This window comes from Salmo trutta, chromosome 37, assembly GCF_901001165.1.
Source record: "Salmo trutta chromosome 37, fSalTru1.1, whole genome shotgun sequence".
In the NCBI taxonomy this organism is placed as follows: Eukaryota; Metazoa; Chordata; class Actinopteri; order Salmoniformes; family Salmonidae; genus Salmo; species Salmo trutta.
In genome coordinates this window covers 24,401,945-24,415,126 of record NC_042993.1, presented here as the reverse complement: position 1 = coordinate 24,415,126, position 13,182 = coordinate 24,401,945, and the positions used below count along the sequence as shown (strand labels likewise).

Below are 13,182 nucleotides of genomic sequence, written 5' to 3'. Positions count from 1 at the left end.
GGAGGAGTTGGCTTTAGGGGTGACCAGAGAGATATACCTGCTGGAGCGTGTGCTACAGGTGGGTGCTGCTATGGTGACCAGTGAGCGGAGATAAGGGGGGACTTTACCTAGCAGGGTCTTGTAGATGACCTGGAGCAATGTGTTTGGCGACGATTATGAAGCGAAGGCCAGCCAACGAGAGTGTACAGGTCGCAGTGGTGGGTAGTATATGGGGCTTTGGTGACAAAACGGATGGCACTGTGATAGACTGCATCCAGCTTGTTGAGTAGGGTATTGGAGGCTATTTTGTAAATGACATCGCCGAAGTCGAGGATTGGTAGGATGGTCAGTTTTACGAGGGTATGTTTGGCAGCATGAGTGAAGGATGCTTTGTTGCGAAATAGGAAGCCAATTCTAGATTTAACTTTGGATTGGAGATGTTTGATGTGAGTCTGGAAGGAGAGTTTACAGTCTAACCAGACACCTAGGTATTTGTAGTTGTCCACATATTCTAAGTCAGAACCGTCCAGAGTAGTGATGCTGGACGGGCGGGCAGGTGCAGGCAGCGATCGGTTGAAGAGCATGCATTTAGTTTTACTTGTATTTAGGAGCAGTTGGAGACCACGGAAGGAGAGCTGTATGGCATTGAAGCTCGTCTGGAGGGTATGTGTGGGGGTGTCACCTTGATCATTTCTTATTTCGGGTTCATCAAAATGGCTACCATCACAATTAGCACATCTTATGGTAAGTGTTTGTAATTGTGTAATTACCTGGTGATGTAATGCATCATTTGTCCTGGGGCCGGATTCACAAAACCTTCTTAAGAAGAAATGTATTCTTAACTGCCATTTTTTCCTTAACTATAGACTTAAGAAGAAAGTTAAGCAAAGTTGCTATTCCTCAATAAAGTTCTTGGAAATGTTCTTAAGGTTTTTCCTAAGTTTCTTCCTAAAAAAAGTTAGGAAGAAATGGGATTCTTGAAAATAATGCTTTAGGATTTATTCTTGGAAATGTACTTAACTTTAGGACAGCTAAACCCTTGTCTTGAGACGAATGGATACTTTTGTAACCATTAATGTTTTCTTGCACCACAGACACAGTTGTCTACCGGATATTTAAATACAGCAAGAAAACAAAATTAAACGTGCATTATCTAGCTACCTAGTAATTAACAATATATTACAATATTCTAGAAGTGTTAGATAGCTAGCGTTAACTCGTCAATTTGCAAAGAAGAACTTGGCTAACTTAGCTAACGTTAACGTTGTTAGCTATGTTGTTGGCTATAATGTTGAGACGCGTTGGCTAGCTAACGCGGAACCCAAACCGGCTGCGCGCGTGCGCCATCGTGCATAAATGTATTTTGTCCCCCCACACCAAACGCGAAGACGACATGCAGGTTAAAATATCAAAACAAACTCTGAACCAATTATATTAATTTGGGGACAGGTCGAAAAGCATTAAACATTTATGGCAATTTAGCTAGTTAGCTTGCACTTGCTAGCTAATTTGTCCTATTTAGCTAGCTTGCTGTTGCTTGCTAATTTGTCCTGAGATATAAACATTGAGTTTATAGTGTGTGTGTGTGTGTGTGTGTAAAGGGTTCGCAAGCCAACTAAAACATTTTTATTCGCGAGACATAAAGCAAAAAAATAAATGTAATAAAATGTAAATATCAACACTATTATAGTGGGCCAAATCCTATCATCCTTGTCGCATAGGCTTATTTATTAGTTTCAAGCACGTCACTAATGTCAATGCCACATAAGAAGATATTTACGAAGTTCTTAATAAAGATATTTACGAAGTTCTTAAGAAAGATGTTTACGAAGTTCCTAAGAAAACTACGAATTCCTAAGAACATTTTGAGGAATTGCATTTACAAACTATCTTATGAACTTATGTTTTGTCTTAAGCAGCTTCTTAAGTTTTTTTCGTAAGTAATGTTTTGTGAATCCAGCCCCTGATCTTGTTCACGTTCTGATTGTGCCCACATTTTCAGAAATATGTTTACTCCAGTGGAGGTTGCTGAGGGGAGGACGGCTCATAATAATGGGTGGAACAGAGCAAATGGAATGATATGTGTTTGATGTATTTGCTACCATTCCACCTACTCAGCTCAAGCCATTACCATGAGCTGTCCTCCCAAATTAAGGTGCCACCAACCTCCTGTGGTATACACGTGGTATTAAAATGTGTCTCATATCAGTCCACTGTGTCCGCATTATGACCAGATTCCCTGGTCCCTCCCTGTATAAAAATGATTTGGCAGCTATTCTTTCAAAATAATATGTATTTATTTATTTATTTTAAAACAGATATTGATCTAATAAAAAGCATAGCTGGAGCACACCCAGATAATATAGTTTTGTGTGGAGGTGCTGACTAACGGCGAATAAACTGTAAGCTAAAAAAATAAATAGAGTCGCACATTCTATATATATATAAACTCCCAGTAATTTATTGAGTAAAATACCAACGTTTCGGTATCACTGTGCCTTCTTCAATAATATGTATTCATTTTAAGACAGATATTGATGTCATAAGTCAATCGGCGGGATCATGATTATTTAAATGGTTTCACTGTCCATATCCTCAGGCGTAGCTGACTGCTGCCAGATCTTACAACGACAGAATATGTATTTTAGGTATCAGCTAACCACATCATATGTTATAGCGATCTGTCAGTCGATGACGTATCACACAACCATTGGTTGATGCCCATGCAACGTCTGAGCAGGCGACCAATGCGTGCCTGACTGCAACCGAGGTCCGCAAGGTCCGATCACAATCAGATCACAATGCATCTTGTAATCGTCTACACCTGTCTGAAAATGAGGGCACAGTCAGAATGTCGACAAGTCAAAGGATTCCAGATCAGAACCAGGTATAAACAGAGCTTAACAGGTACATATCTCAGGAATAGTTAGGTGAGTTTTCAGAGCAGTGTAATATTATTATTTTCCCACATTAAATAGAAGCTTGTTAGTAAATGTCCTCTTTAGTGATCAAGATGCGCTATTTTTACCTACTGTCCCCATTTAATGTAATTTTTCATATTTACTATCAACCGAGTCCGGCCACTACAGCTCGCATAGGCCTACAATAAAAAATGTATTTAAAAAAATTCCCAAATAATTATTTGTAACGTGTTTTTTTTCACGACAAACACGTATGTAACGCAGGGAGGATATTCTGCAGCTTTATTTGCTCATCGCAAATATTTGATCAACAAACGCGACTGCACCCTTTTTTATGAGAGCGAGTTTGGTGCGTTGTTACATGACGTCATCGACCATTCTGCGCAAGGATTGTATTCAACAGAATGAGCAGCTGGTTACGCTGTATAGCCTACAGTCAATAATAGTAGAATAAATGTATGGACGTTGGCTATAGCTGAATGGTAGGCTATCAACACAGCAAGGTATGTGATCTTGATTTTCAATGTAAATGAATTGCTTTGGTCAATAGGCGTTTATTGGCGGCTACAAGAATATGGAGAGGGCAGTCTGGTTCACATAAGCTGATGATGTGAAGCGTTCTGTGTTTATTCCGGTACGGCGGCCGAATAAAGCCGGATATTACATTCATTCACTCACATGCAGGAATCATCTTATTATAAAAGTCTTATGTTATGGCATTATCCTTGGCTATCCGATGATAATGTCTTGAACAAGGTGCGTGCTTGCCTTCTCAGCGAGAGGCCTAAAACCAGGCATGTTATTATCAGAGGCTGCTGAATCGTGACAGAGTATTGCCAGGCCCTTTCGGGTGTGGACTGTTAGCCAACAGACTAGACTAGCATGATAGGTTGAGCCTTGTTTCATTTTGTAAAAGGTTATTGAATGTCTAAAAAAAATATATATATAGCCTACCTACTTCTCAATGAATAATTCATTTTTTGTTTTCAACTGTATCGAGCAAGATAATGAGTCCCCAAACATGATACATTTTACATACATTTTTTTTAAACTTTTTTTTTTAAAGGTACACTACCGTTCAAAAGTTTGGGGTACTTGTTTTTGAAAGAAAAACAATTTTTTTGCTCCATTAAAATAACATCAAATTGATCAGAAATACAGTGTAGACATTGTTAATGTTGTAAATGACTATTGTAGCTGGAAACGGATTTTAATTTAAAAAAATGTTATAATGGAATATCTACATAGGTGTACAGAGGCCCATTATCAGCAACCATCACTCCTGTGTTCCAATGGCACATTGTGTTAGCTAATCCAAGTTTATCATTTTAAAAGGCTAATTGATCATTAGAAAACCCTTTTGCAATTATGTTAGCACAGCTGATTTAAATAAGCAATAAAACTGGCCTTCTTTAGACTAGATGAGTATCTGGAGCATCAGCATTTGTGGGTTCAATTACAGGCTCAAAATGGCCAGAAACAAATAACTTTGTTTATTAGTCTATTGTAGCTGACGTTTCCAGCTACAATAGTCATTTACAAAATTAACAATGTCTACACTGTATTTATGATCAATTTGATATGATTTTAATGGACAAAAATGTTATTTTCTTTCAAAAACAAGGACATTTCTAAGTGACCCTAAATTTTGGAACGGTAGTGTGTATAAAAAAAAAATCCATTCATGCATGAAAATAACATAAGGATTGGGCTAATAAATTGACCATTCTCCCAATAATTTGCCCATGACTGTCTAGGATAACAGGCGGGGCAGCAGGTGCACTTTTCATAATGGTGTGGATGTCAACTTTGTTTTCACAGTAGCTACTTCTGGTTAATATTTGACCTCAACCAATGGGCAGGTAGAATTTCATACAGTTTTAGTCCATTGCCAACACAATTGGTCTAGACCTAGCTGGTGAAGGGAGTTGAAGTTGGCCTGCAAAGCCATGACATAACATGTAACCTATGTTACAGGTAACCTGACAAAATGGAGAGGGGAAATTAGTGAGTACAAATACACTCCCCATATTCTTTGAATTAACATCACAAATGTACTTGTTTTTTGCCATATGGTTGATAAAGTAACAAGACTTTGACTGTTTCGAATGTCATTGCAGTGGTGGCTACTCTCGGGAGTATTTTGACCGCTTTATTGAAAGCCAAGACTCATCTGTTGTGAACAAGTTCCAGCAAAAGTACTGGAAAACCAAACAGAAGATCATCAAGGTCACGGGAAAGAAAGAGGACGAACATGTCGTGGCGTCAGACGCAGACCTGGATGGCAAACTGGAGGTTAGCTTCACAGATGAAATGCTTCAAATCTGTTTTGTTACTGTGTCATGAATACATTGTCATAGATACACAGACAACTGTTGCTCCAATTACCAAAGGCCTGAGCTGACAATATCAAGTATCAACCTTTATTCATCTCACATAACACAGGCAGATGACTGTTAAAGATTTGCGTAAAATGCATATATTTGTTGACTGGCATAAGTCAATTTTCCATGGCATTGTAGGTGTTTCACTCTGTCCAGAGGACGTGCATGGAGCTATTGAAGGTGATCGAGCAGTACCAGAGAAGAATCTGCTGTGAGTCTTTTCACCCTCACATCTGGCACCCACTTCCATCTCGGACCCAGTTACATCAGGATACCCAAGGTTCTTCTGGACCCGGATTCTGAAGCCCTGTTCAATCCTCTGAGTTCTACCATGTGGCTCTATCCCTCCTCTTCAGTTCTATCCCAGGAGGAGAATGAGTTGGGGCGGTTCCTGCGCTCGCAGGGCTCCCAGGACCGGACCAGGGCTGGGAAGATCATGCAGGCTACCGGGAAGGCCCTCTGCTTCTCCTCCCAGCAGAGGTTTGTACCTGGACCACACTACCAGAGGACAGACAGACTGGATATTGCAGTGTAGATAGAGAGACAGACAGGATAGGGGGCTCACATTACAAGGTAGAGAGACAGACATGCAGGATAGTAGTCTCTCTCCCTCTACCAGAGGAGACGAGACAGACTACTAGTGTAGTGAGACGGACATGTAGGATGGTAGTTATAGGCGGTGTGTCCATAAGGCTAGGGGAATTAAATTGCCAAAATTATATAGCCTAATTAGCCTACTCCTGTCTATACAAATCATTCAACATAGGCTACTACACCAGAAAGCATGATTTGGCCACAGAGGACCATTAGCTTCTTTAAAATGGGTGGCAGGTAGCCTAGCTGTTAAGAGTGTTGAGCCAGTAACTGAAAGGTTGCTGGTTTGAATCCTTGAGCCGACTAGGTGAAAAATGTGTTCAGTACCCTTGAGCAAGGCACTTTACCCTAATTGCACCTGTAAATCGCTTTGGATAAGAGCATCTACTAAATGTAAAAAAAAAAAAAAAGATTAGCTGTGGATTGTTTTAAATCGCATTGCCTTCAGTCGGAATTTCTGCAGCGTGCGCTGCAAATGCCAAATAGATGATTGTTGAGTTGCGACTGTCAGTGAAAAGTAGAGAAAGGCATATTGCAATATTTCAAAATACAATCGCGGGAAAACATAGTTTTAAAAGCAAATGGCTATTGCTGTAAAGAGAAGACGATGAAAAGACTGTCTTTTAAATTCTCAACTTAATTAAGCAAACAAACTTATCAGCACCAGCCGAGATCATCGGCTATATATCCCCAGTGAGTTCACATGTTCACTGATCAGTGCCACTTGAAAGTTTGTTTTTGGACAATCATTTCCTCTTCTGGGTTAGATGGACGTTATAGTGTAAGTATTTGTGTCTCTCCTTCTCGTATATTAGGCCTAGGAGAAGGGGAGACCATTTTTATTGGTCTGTTTGTCATTCTCAGCAGAGTAGGTTATCTTGTAATTGTTGTCGTATTTATAAAAAAAGATTCTGCTCGTCTCCAGTCATTTAAAGTGTAGTAGAATTTCATGAAATGTGTTTATATAAGGCCACATTTCTCCTGTGTAAAGAAGGGAGAAGAAACATATCTGATATAGCCTATAGCTCTACGTCACTACGCACTCAGCCATGCATTGAACAGTCTTTTTTGCAAACAAATATTATTAGCCTAAATCATGACTATCCAATCTACTCATCACATTACAAATAGTAGGCTATCTTACATAAATCTGCAAATGTGATGATGCATGGAATGCTATATCTATAAAAGGTACAGTTTTTTTATGGTGAAAATTAGCTACCTCAAACTTGAAACTCACACGCTGCCTATGATGGTAGTCTCCCTCTTACAGAGACGATAGACTACCAGTGTAGATAGAAAATTGCGTCAATTGGCTCCTAAGGGACAGGCTAGGAGTCTGCTGTGAAGAGAGGCAAGAAAGAAAACAGCATACAGTGACAGCTTTGTATTATGACAGACATAGGCCTGGACTGTATCAACACCATACTCGGAGTGTTTGAAACTGATGACTCATAATTGAGAGAGTGCTATGGTAATCCATGTTGTTTCGGTAATGGTTCATAGGTTAATTTTTACTTACTGTTTGCTGCTCCATCTTTAAGCTTTAGTGACCAATTACCCAGTCAAAAAGATTCAGGAGCAGAAAAAAGCTGAACAGACAATCATCTTCTTTCTAAATGTATCTTTTTGTCCAGCTGCTGCTCTTCACTCATCCACATTGTGTCAGCTGCACTTCATTTGGATGAGTGGATTTGCTCTCTGTTGATGACAGTCTTTTGTCCCCCTCAGGCTGTCTCTTCGTAGTCCTTTGTCTCGCCTTTACCAGGAGGTGGAGACTTTCCGATACCGGGCCATCTCTGACACCTGGCTGACGGTGAACCGCATGGAACAGTCCAGGACGGAATACCGTGGAGCACTGCTCTGGATGAAGGACGTATCCCAGGAGCTCGATCCAGACACACACAAACAGATGGAGAAATTCCGCAAGGTTTGGATACTCTCCTTTAGATATTGGTCTCAATCATATCAGGAAGAAGGACTGTTTAAACAGTATGAATGAAGTCTGTGGGCCGGATTGATTAAGCATTTGTACCTGTTTCTGTACAAAAAAAAATACATCTGAGTTTCATAGAATCAAACAGAAAATGGAATTGTTATATTTACCACTAGATGGTGCAATTTACTGTAAAATTGTTGTGTGTGTGTGTGTGTGATTGTGTACTTTAGTGTGGAGCTGATTCATGGGAACTAGGGGAAAGGCATGTTTTCTTCTGTTTTGTGTTGGTTGCACTCAGGGGTTATCTTGAGTGAGAAAGACTTCACTTGCAACATCTGTGTATTCTCATGCGTGATGATCGTTATTCCGTGCAATGTTACGTGCCTATGTTATGATCCCGTCTTCAGTTGGGCAATATTTAATATCTCTTCTCTCCATCTCAGGTTCAAGTGCAGGTGCGAACCACTAAAACAAGCTTTGACAAACTGAAGAATGATGTCTGCCAAAAAGTCGATTTATTAGGAGCCAGCCGCTGCAATCTGCTTTCTCATGTTTTAACCACATACCAGGTACACCAGAATATCAAGGAGTGGTGTATGCACAGAAAGTAAAATAATAATTATTGCATAATAGTAATTGCTGGCTACAGCCTGGCGCTAATATGTATTTGTGTGTTTCAGACCACCCTGTTGCACTTCTGGGAGAAGACGTCTCACACTATGGCTGCCATTCATGAGAGCTTTAAGGGCTGCCAGCATTATGAGTTCTCTACAATCAAGGTGAGGGAGGCCTCTATCATATATATTTTTTTATTTAATTTAATTAGGCAATTCAGTTAAGAACACATTCTTATTTACAATGACTGCCTACCCTGGCCAAACCCTAACCCGGACGACACTGGGCCAATTGTGCGCCGCCATATGGGACTCCCAATCACGGCCGGTTGGGATACAGACTGGAATCGAACCAGGGTCTGTAGTGACGCCTTTAGCACTGAGGTGCAGTGCCTTAGACTGCTGTGCCACTCGGGAGCCCTATCCCTCTGTAAGCTGTATCATCTTTGTCAGGATTTTGGAATCGGTGAATAGTCTGTTTTTTAAATCTATGATATACTCAAAAGGTGTCTGTACAGTGTTGTACTTTACATTAAGAAAGAACTGTGTGTTTCACCACAAGGCCTCACTTAGATGACAGCACAAGGTGTCATTGTCAGCGTCATGTCTTGTGACGTTGCCAGTATGTAATTCTTCTACTTCCAGAGCCTCCAAGACCCCATGGATAAACCGTCATCTCAGGAATCAAAGAAAAAGAGGGAGAAGAAAGTCAAAACAAAGACCGATCTTGAGGAGACTGCAGATGGCCAGTAAGTGGAAATCTGTACAACATGACAGAATGAATTTAAAGTCTTACATTAGGCTACACAGGATCTTATACCGTACACTACATGTAACATGTTTTTTGTTGTCCTTAGACTTATCTCAATAGATCCCAATGAAGAGTCCAATGAAGAAGGTAAAGGACAATAGTGTATTATGAATATTTCAGCTAATTTAAGTCATTGTAACGCACACTAAGTCATTGTAACGCTAAGTCATTGTAACGCACACTTGTTCTATATTGATGGATTTAAGGCTAGATTAAATCAGATTCCCAACACCCGCATAGCTGTTGTGTTGACAGTGTCTGAGGTGGAACTGTGTTAGAGCTGTCAAATCCACAAGCGGCTACCGGCATCATACCTATCACGGACATTGCCATTGGCTGCATGGAGTCCGGGTTAATGCTTCATTTGATTGAATCTAGGCCTTAAATTGGGTTACCATGCACTTTTCATTATCATCCTGTGCAGCTCAAACCAAGACACCTTCTGGACAATTCTTTGAAGACATCGACCTTAATAGACAAATGACAGGTAATGTACAGAAGCACCACCTCAACGGATGTGTCCCAGTGTCCTAAATGAATATCAGAGAAAAATATATGAACAGGTCATGTGAAATTATTTCTTATTTTACCCCAAAAAAACACATCATCAACTACCCATTATTAGGCCCCACTGCCCACCTCTAAATAACACAGTATTTGATTGGTTATCCCAGGGCCTGAGGATCTTCTCTCAGCCTTCTCTCATCAGGAGCAGGAGGAGGGTGGCGAGAGGGACAGCATGGCCTTGTTGAATGAGATTCTGGGCAGCACGTCTCTGGATGAGGGCGAGTTCTCACAGGAGTGGCAGGAGGTGTTTGGTAAGGGGGACCAGGGGAGCGGAGCCACTAGTAGAGGGGGCCTAGTGGAACCCCAGCAGGAGGAAGACTCCTCCATCTTCCTCCCATCTCACCTCCTGGACCAGAACAGGAACAACCTCCAATCTTCTCTCTCAGGTCAGAGGTCAAACACTGTAGATCATACAACACTGTTGTGCATATTTCTTCATTGGTCAGATTGCATTGCTCTTCATTGAAAAACAAACCATGTGAAGCATCATCGTATGGTTTGTTCCAAAACACAGGGTTTTGTGGAGAAAAAGCATGGAAGTGATCATTCTTGATTAAATTGAGGAGAAATCCCTGACCAGAGTATGAAGCATGAAACAATTGAATCAATTTGTATTATTAGCGTAATTAAATTCAACCCTGTGGTTGGTTAGATTTTATGAATGAGCCCAGAAATGACATAATTAGGGCTGTGCAGTTGGCCTTGACAGTTTTTTCTTTTTATTTTCTTCTCTGAATAAGTACTTCAACAAATAAACCTTTTTTTCACCATGCGTAACTATTTCCAAACACAGAGAAAGTGGCCCTAAAATGATTTTGTTTTTAAATACATTTTTTACTACAGCTGTGTTAGTAATAGGCACTGGCTACTGACACTGGCTATTTGACTCGCTTACCTATAGCTAATTGCTCATCTCTTTCCATTCCATTTCTCTCTGGGTCTGGGCAGCGACTACTACAGTAGTCCCTCATCCGTTTTTGTGTTTGTCTATATTCACATGGGGGCGTGTGAAGTGAACAGTCATACTGAAATATAATCTTTTAACCTCATGTGGATCTAAATGTATTATTAAATAAATTTCCATTTCACACCACACTTGTACAGGGTACATACATACTTGTACATGTGTGAAACAGGACAAATATAAATAAGTACCCCCTTATTTGACCTTTGAAATGGTTATGGACTGACAATTGTAATTTGGAGAACATGCATAGATTTGGTGAAGACATGCAGTGTTCAATAATTGCAATATTCTTGTCTATTGCACAAAGTCAAAAGTTCTGTGTGAAAGTAATTGTCTCCTGGATCAAGCCACGATGTGTATCCCCTGAAGATGGATGTAAATCTGCATCTCCCTTCCAGATTGGGCCATGAGCATTCCACAGCCCATCTCCCAGGCAACAGAGCAATCATCTGGGGCCAATCAGAACCCCTCTAGGCCAGCAGCAGTGAGAGGTAGGATTGGGCCAAACAAGTAAAACCTATGAGTAGAATTGAAAGGGTTTAGTGCATTAAAAAAAAGGTGTTTCTAATAAGAACCTGTTTGGATGCTTTCGGAGTACTTGTTGGGTATAAATAGCACAATGTCTGAGTCAGATGAAGCCCTGTATTAAACAAGACATTTCTATTCAACATCCAAGTTTACTGTGTGAGATGGTTTACCTCTGGTTCTGATTGTACAGAGACGCCAGAGACCGCCAAAGACCTCTCAGCCTGGTTCAACCTGTTCGCAGACTTGGACCCTCTGTCAAACCCAGACGCAGTAGGTAGGAGTGGGCAGGAGCATGAGCTTCACAATGCATAGACCTGCGACCTGATTCACATCCAGGGCAAGCTCCTACGCTATAAGTTAGCATAATGCACAACAAGGTTGTGGTTATTTTGCTGTTAACATCTGTTCTAGGGTCATCTCTTTCTCAACCCCCGTCCTACTCCTTACCATTGAGTTAAACAACAATTTTACCCTGGACCAGCTGTTAAAGATGCATTTACTGTACAAGTCAATGGTGTCAATCAATTGAGCTTGAAATCATGAATTCCAAAAGAAAACAAAATGTTATTTGTGTCTTTATATTTTAACATGATTTATCAATGTTTATAAGTTAAGAGGGTAGCTGCTTTCAACAACCAAAGGATGTACGAAGGATTCATGATTAGCTTTTTCAGAATTATTGCCTTGTCATTTGGGTATACCTGTAAGCTTTTTGGTGGTGACAATGATGAGGCCTTTACACCCATCCCAACAATAGGAAAATCAGTATACAGTATGAAAGGGTAAAATATGTATCAGTTTTGTCTGATAGATCATACATTTATTGCATGTTTTGTGTATTCCTTTATTTAGTTGTGTGATTGTACTCATATGTTACTGTTGACAACAACATATCTAACGTTTGATTTGTTTGAGATACCCTGTCTTTAGGGCCTGAAATAAATTCAAGGTGTGTTATAGAGCAGCGCACTAGACAGCTGACAATGCACCTTTTTTAAAAGGCATTTTCTCAGACTTTTGTGGAAATCCTATTCACGGTAACCACTGCACGTCAGCTCCAGCGTAAATTACCTTAAAGTCTGTTCTAGTGGGCTGTTCTATAGCACGCCTCCGATTGCATCCCAGCCTAGGTGTACATTTATTAACTGTGTACTTGAAAGTGCAGCTAATCTGTATTCTATTGCTTGGAGAGCAACCTATGGAAGAGGGAGAAATGTGCATAACACATTCTAACCTGCATAAAATACATATGTTGTAATTGGTGACTGGTTTTAAGCGTGTAAACAAAATTATTAGAATTATATTTTAATTGTGGAGTGCCGAAAAGTGTGCATTTTGATTTTGTCAGTAAAAATTTGCTAAATGAGACTAACTTATTAGAATTAAACTATTGCCATTGTTTCAATTAAAGCCTTGTTTATTCCTGTTATCTTATGTATTGTATATTTATTTGAATGCTGCAAAGCTATGCTATTGTTCCTCTATTGTCAGGTTACAACTACCACAAGACTATTCTTCCTCTTTGGTTTATTAGCTTTGAATAGATAGTGGGATGTGTGCATTCTCTCAACTGACAGCATCTCGACTATCTCACTATGAATCCCTGAGGCATATGCTGTCACTGTAGGCTTCCTCTGAACCATGAAACTGAACTAATAAGCCAGGTTTTAAGGGGTTCTAGGGCTCGATTAAATCCGTATCGCTGAAGTTCAGCGCTATAGCACCCTTTGAAATAAAATGTCAGATTGAGACGACATATGCAGCGTTTACCGTGAATGCAGTCTCCGCGAACTAAGGAACGTTGCCGTTATATTACATTTATACTATAGCGCTGAACTTCGGCAATAAGTACTGAATCGAGCGCCTAGTCTCGTGTGG

The 13,182-nt window shown here is 40.2% G+C and overlaps 1 protein-coding gene across 3 annotated transcripts; it reads left to right on the top strand.

Moving 5' to 3' along the window:
* Nucleotides 1-2,783: 2,783 nt before the first annotated feature.
* ica1 (islet cell autoantigen 1) lies at nt 2,784-12,733 on the top strand. 3 transcript variants are annotated; one of them, XM_029737398.1, is made up of 14 exons: nt 2,784-2,866; nt 4,878-4,907; nt 5,021-5,195; nt 5,423-5,495; nt 5,641-5,764; nt 7,610-7,808; nt 8,261-8,386; nt 8,498-8,596; nt 9,077-9,180; nt 9,289-9,329; nt 9,667-9,729; nt 9,917-10,195; nt 11,175-11,267; nt 11,495-12,733. In XM_029737398.1, the coding sequence occupies exons 2-14, from the start codon at nt 4,891-4,893 to the stop codon at nt 11,614-11,616; spliced, it is 1,515 nt and encodes a 504-aa protein (XP_029593258.1). In that variant the 5' UTR covers nt 2,784-2,866; nt 4,878-4,890; the 3' UTR covers nt 11,617-12,733. The 3 variants fall into 3 exon arrangements, with proteins under 3 accessions (XP_029593258.1, XP_029593259.1, XP_029593256.1); XM_029737396.1 differs by lacking the exon at nt 2,784-2,866 and adding an exon at nt 3,254-3,403; XM_029737399.1 differs by lacking the exons at nt 2,784-2,866; nt 9,667-9,729; nt 9,917-10,195; nt 11,175-11,267; nt 11,495-12,733 and adding exons at nt 3,253-3,403; nt 9,405-9,660 and having other exon boundaries at nt 9,289-9,371.
* Nucleotides 12,734-13,182: the final 449 nt, after the last annotated feature.

Bases quoted from the DNA above. Each gene is read 5' to 3' on its own strand.
- ica1 (XM_029737398.1), top strand. The intron at 9,730-9,916 runs GTAATGTACAGA...TGGTTATCCCAG, and splicing joins CCTTAATAGACAAATGACAG to GGCCTGAGGATCTTCTCTCA. The intron at 11,268-11,494 runs GTAGGATTGGGC...CTGATTGTACAG, and splicing joins TAGGCCAGCAGCAGTGAGAG to AGACGCCAGAGACCGCCAAA.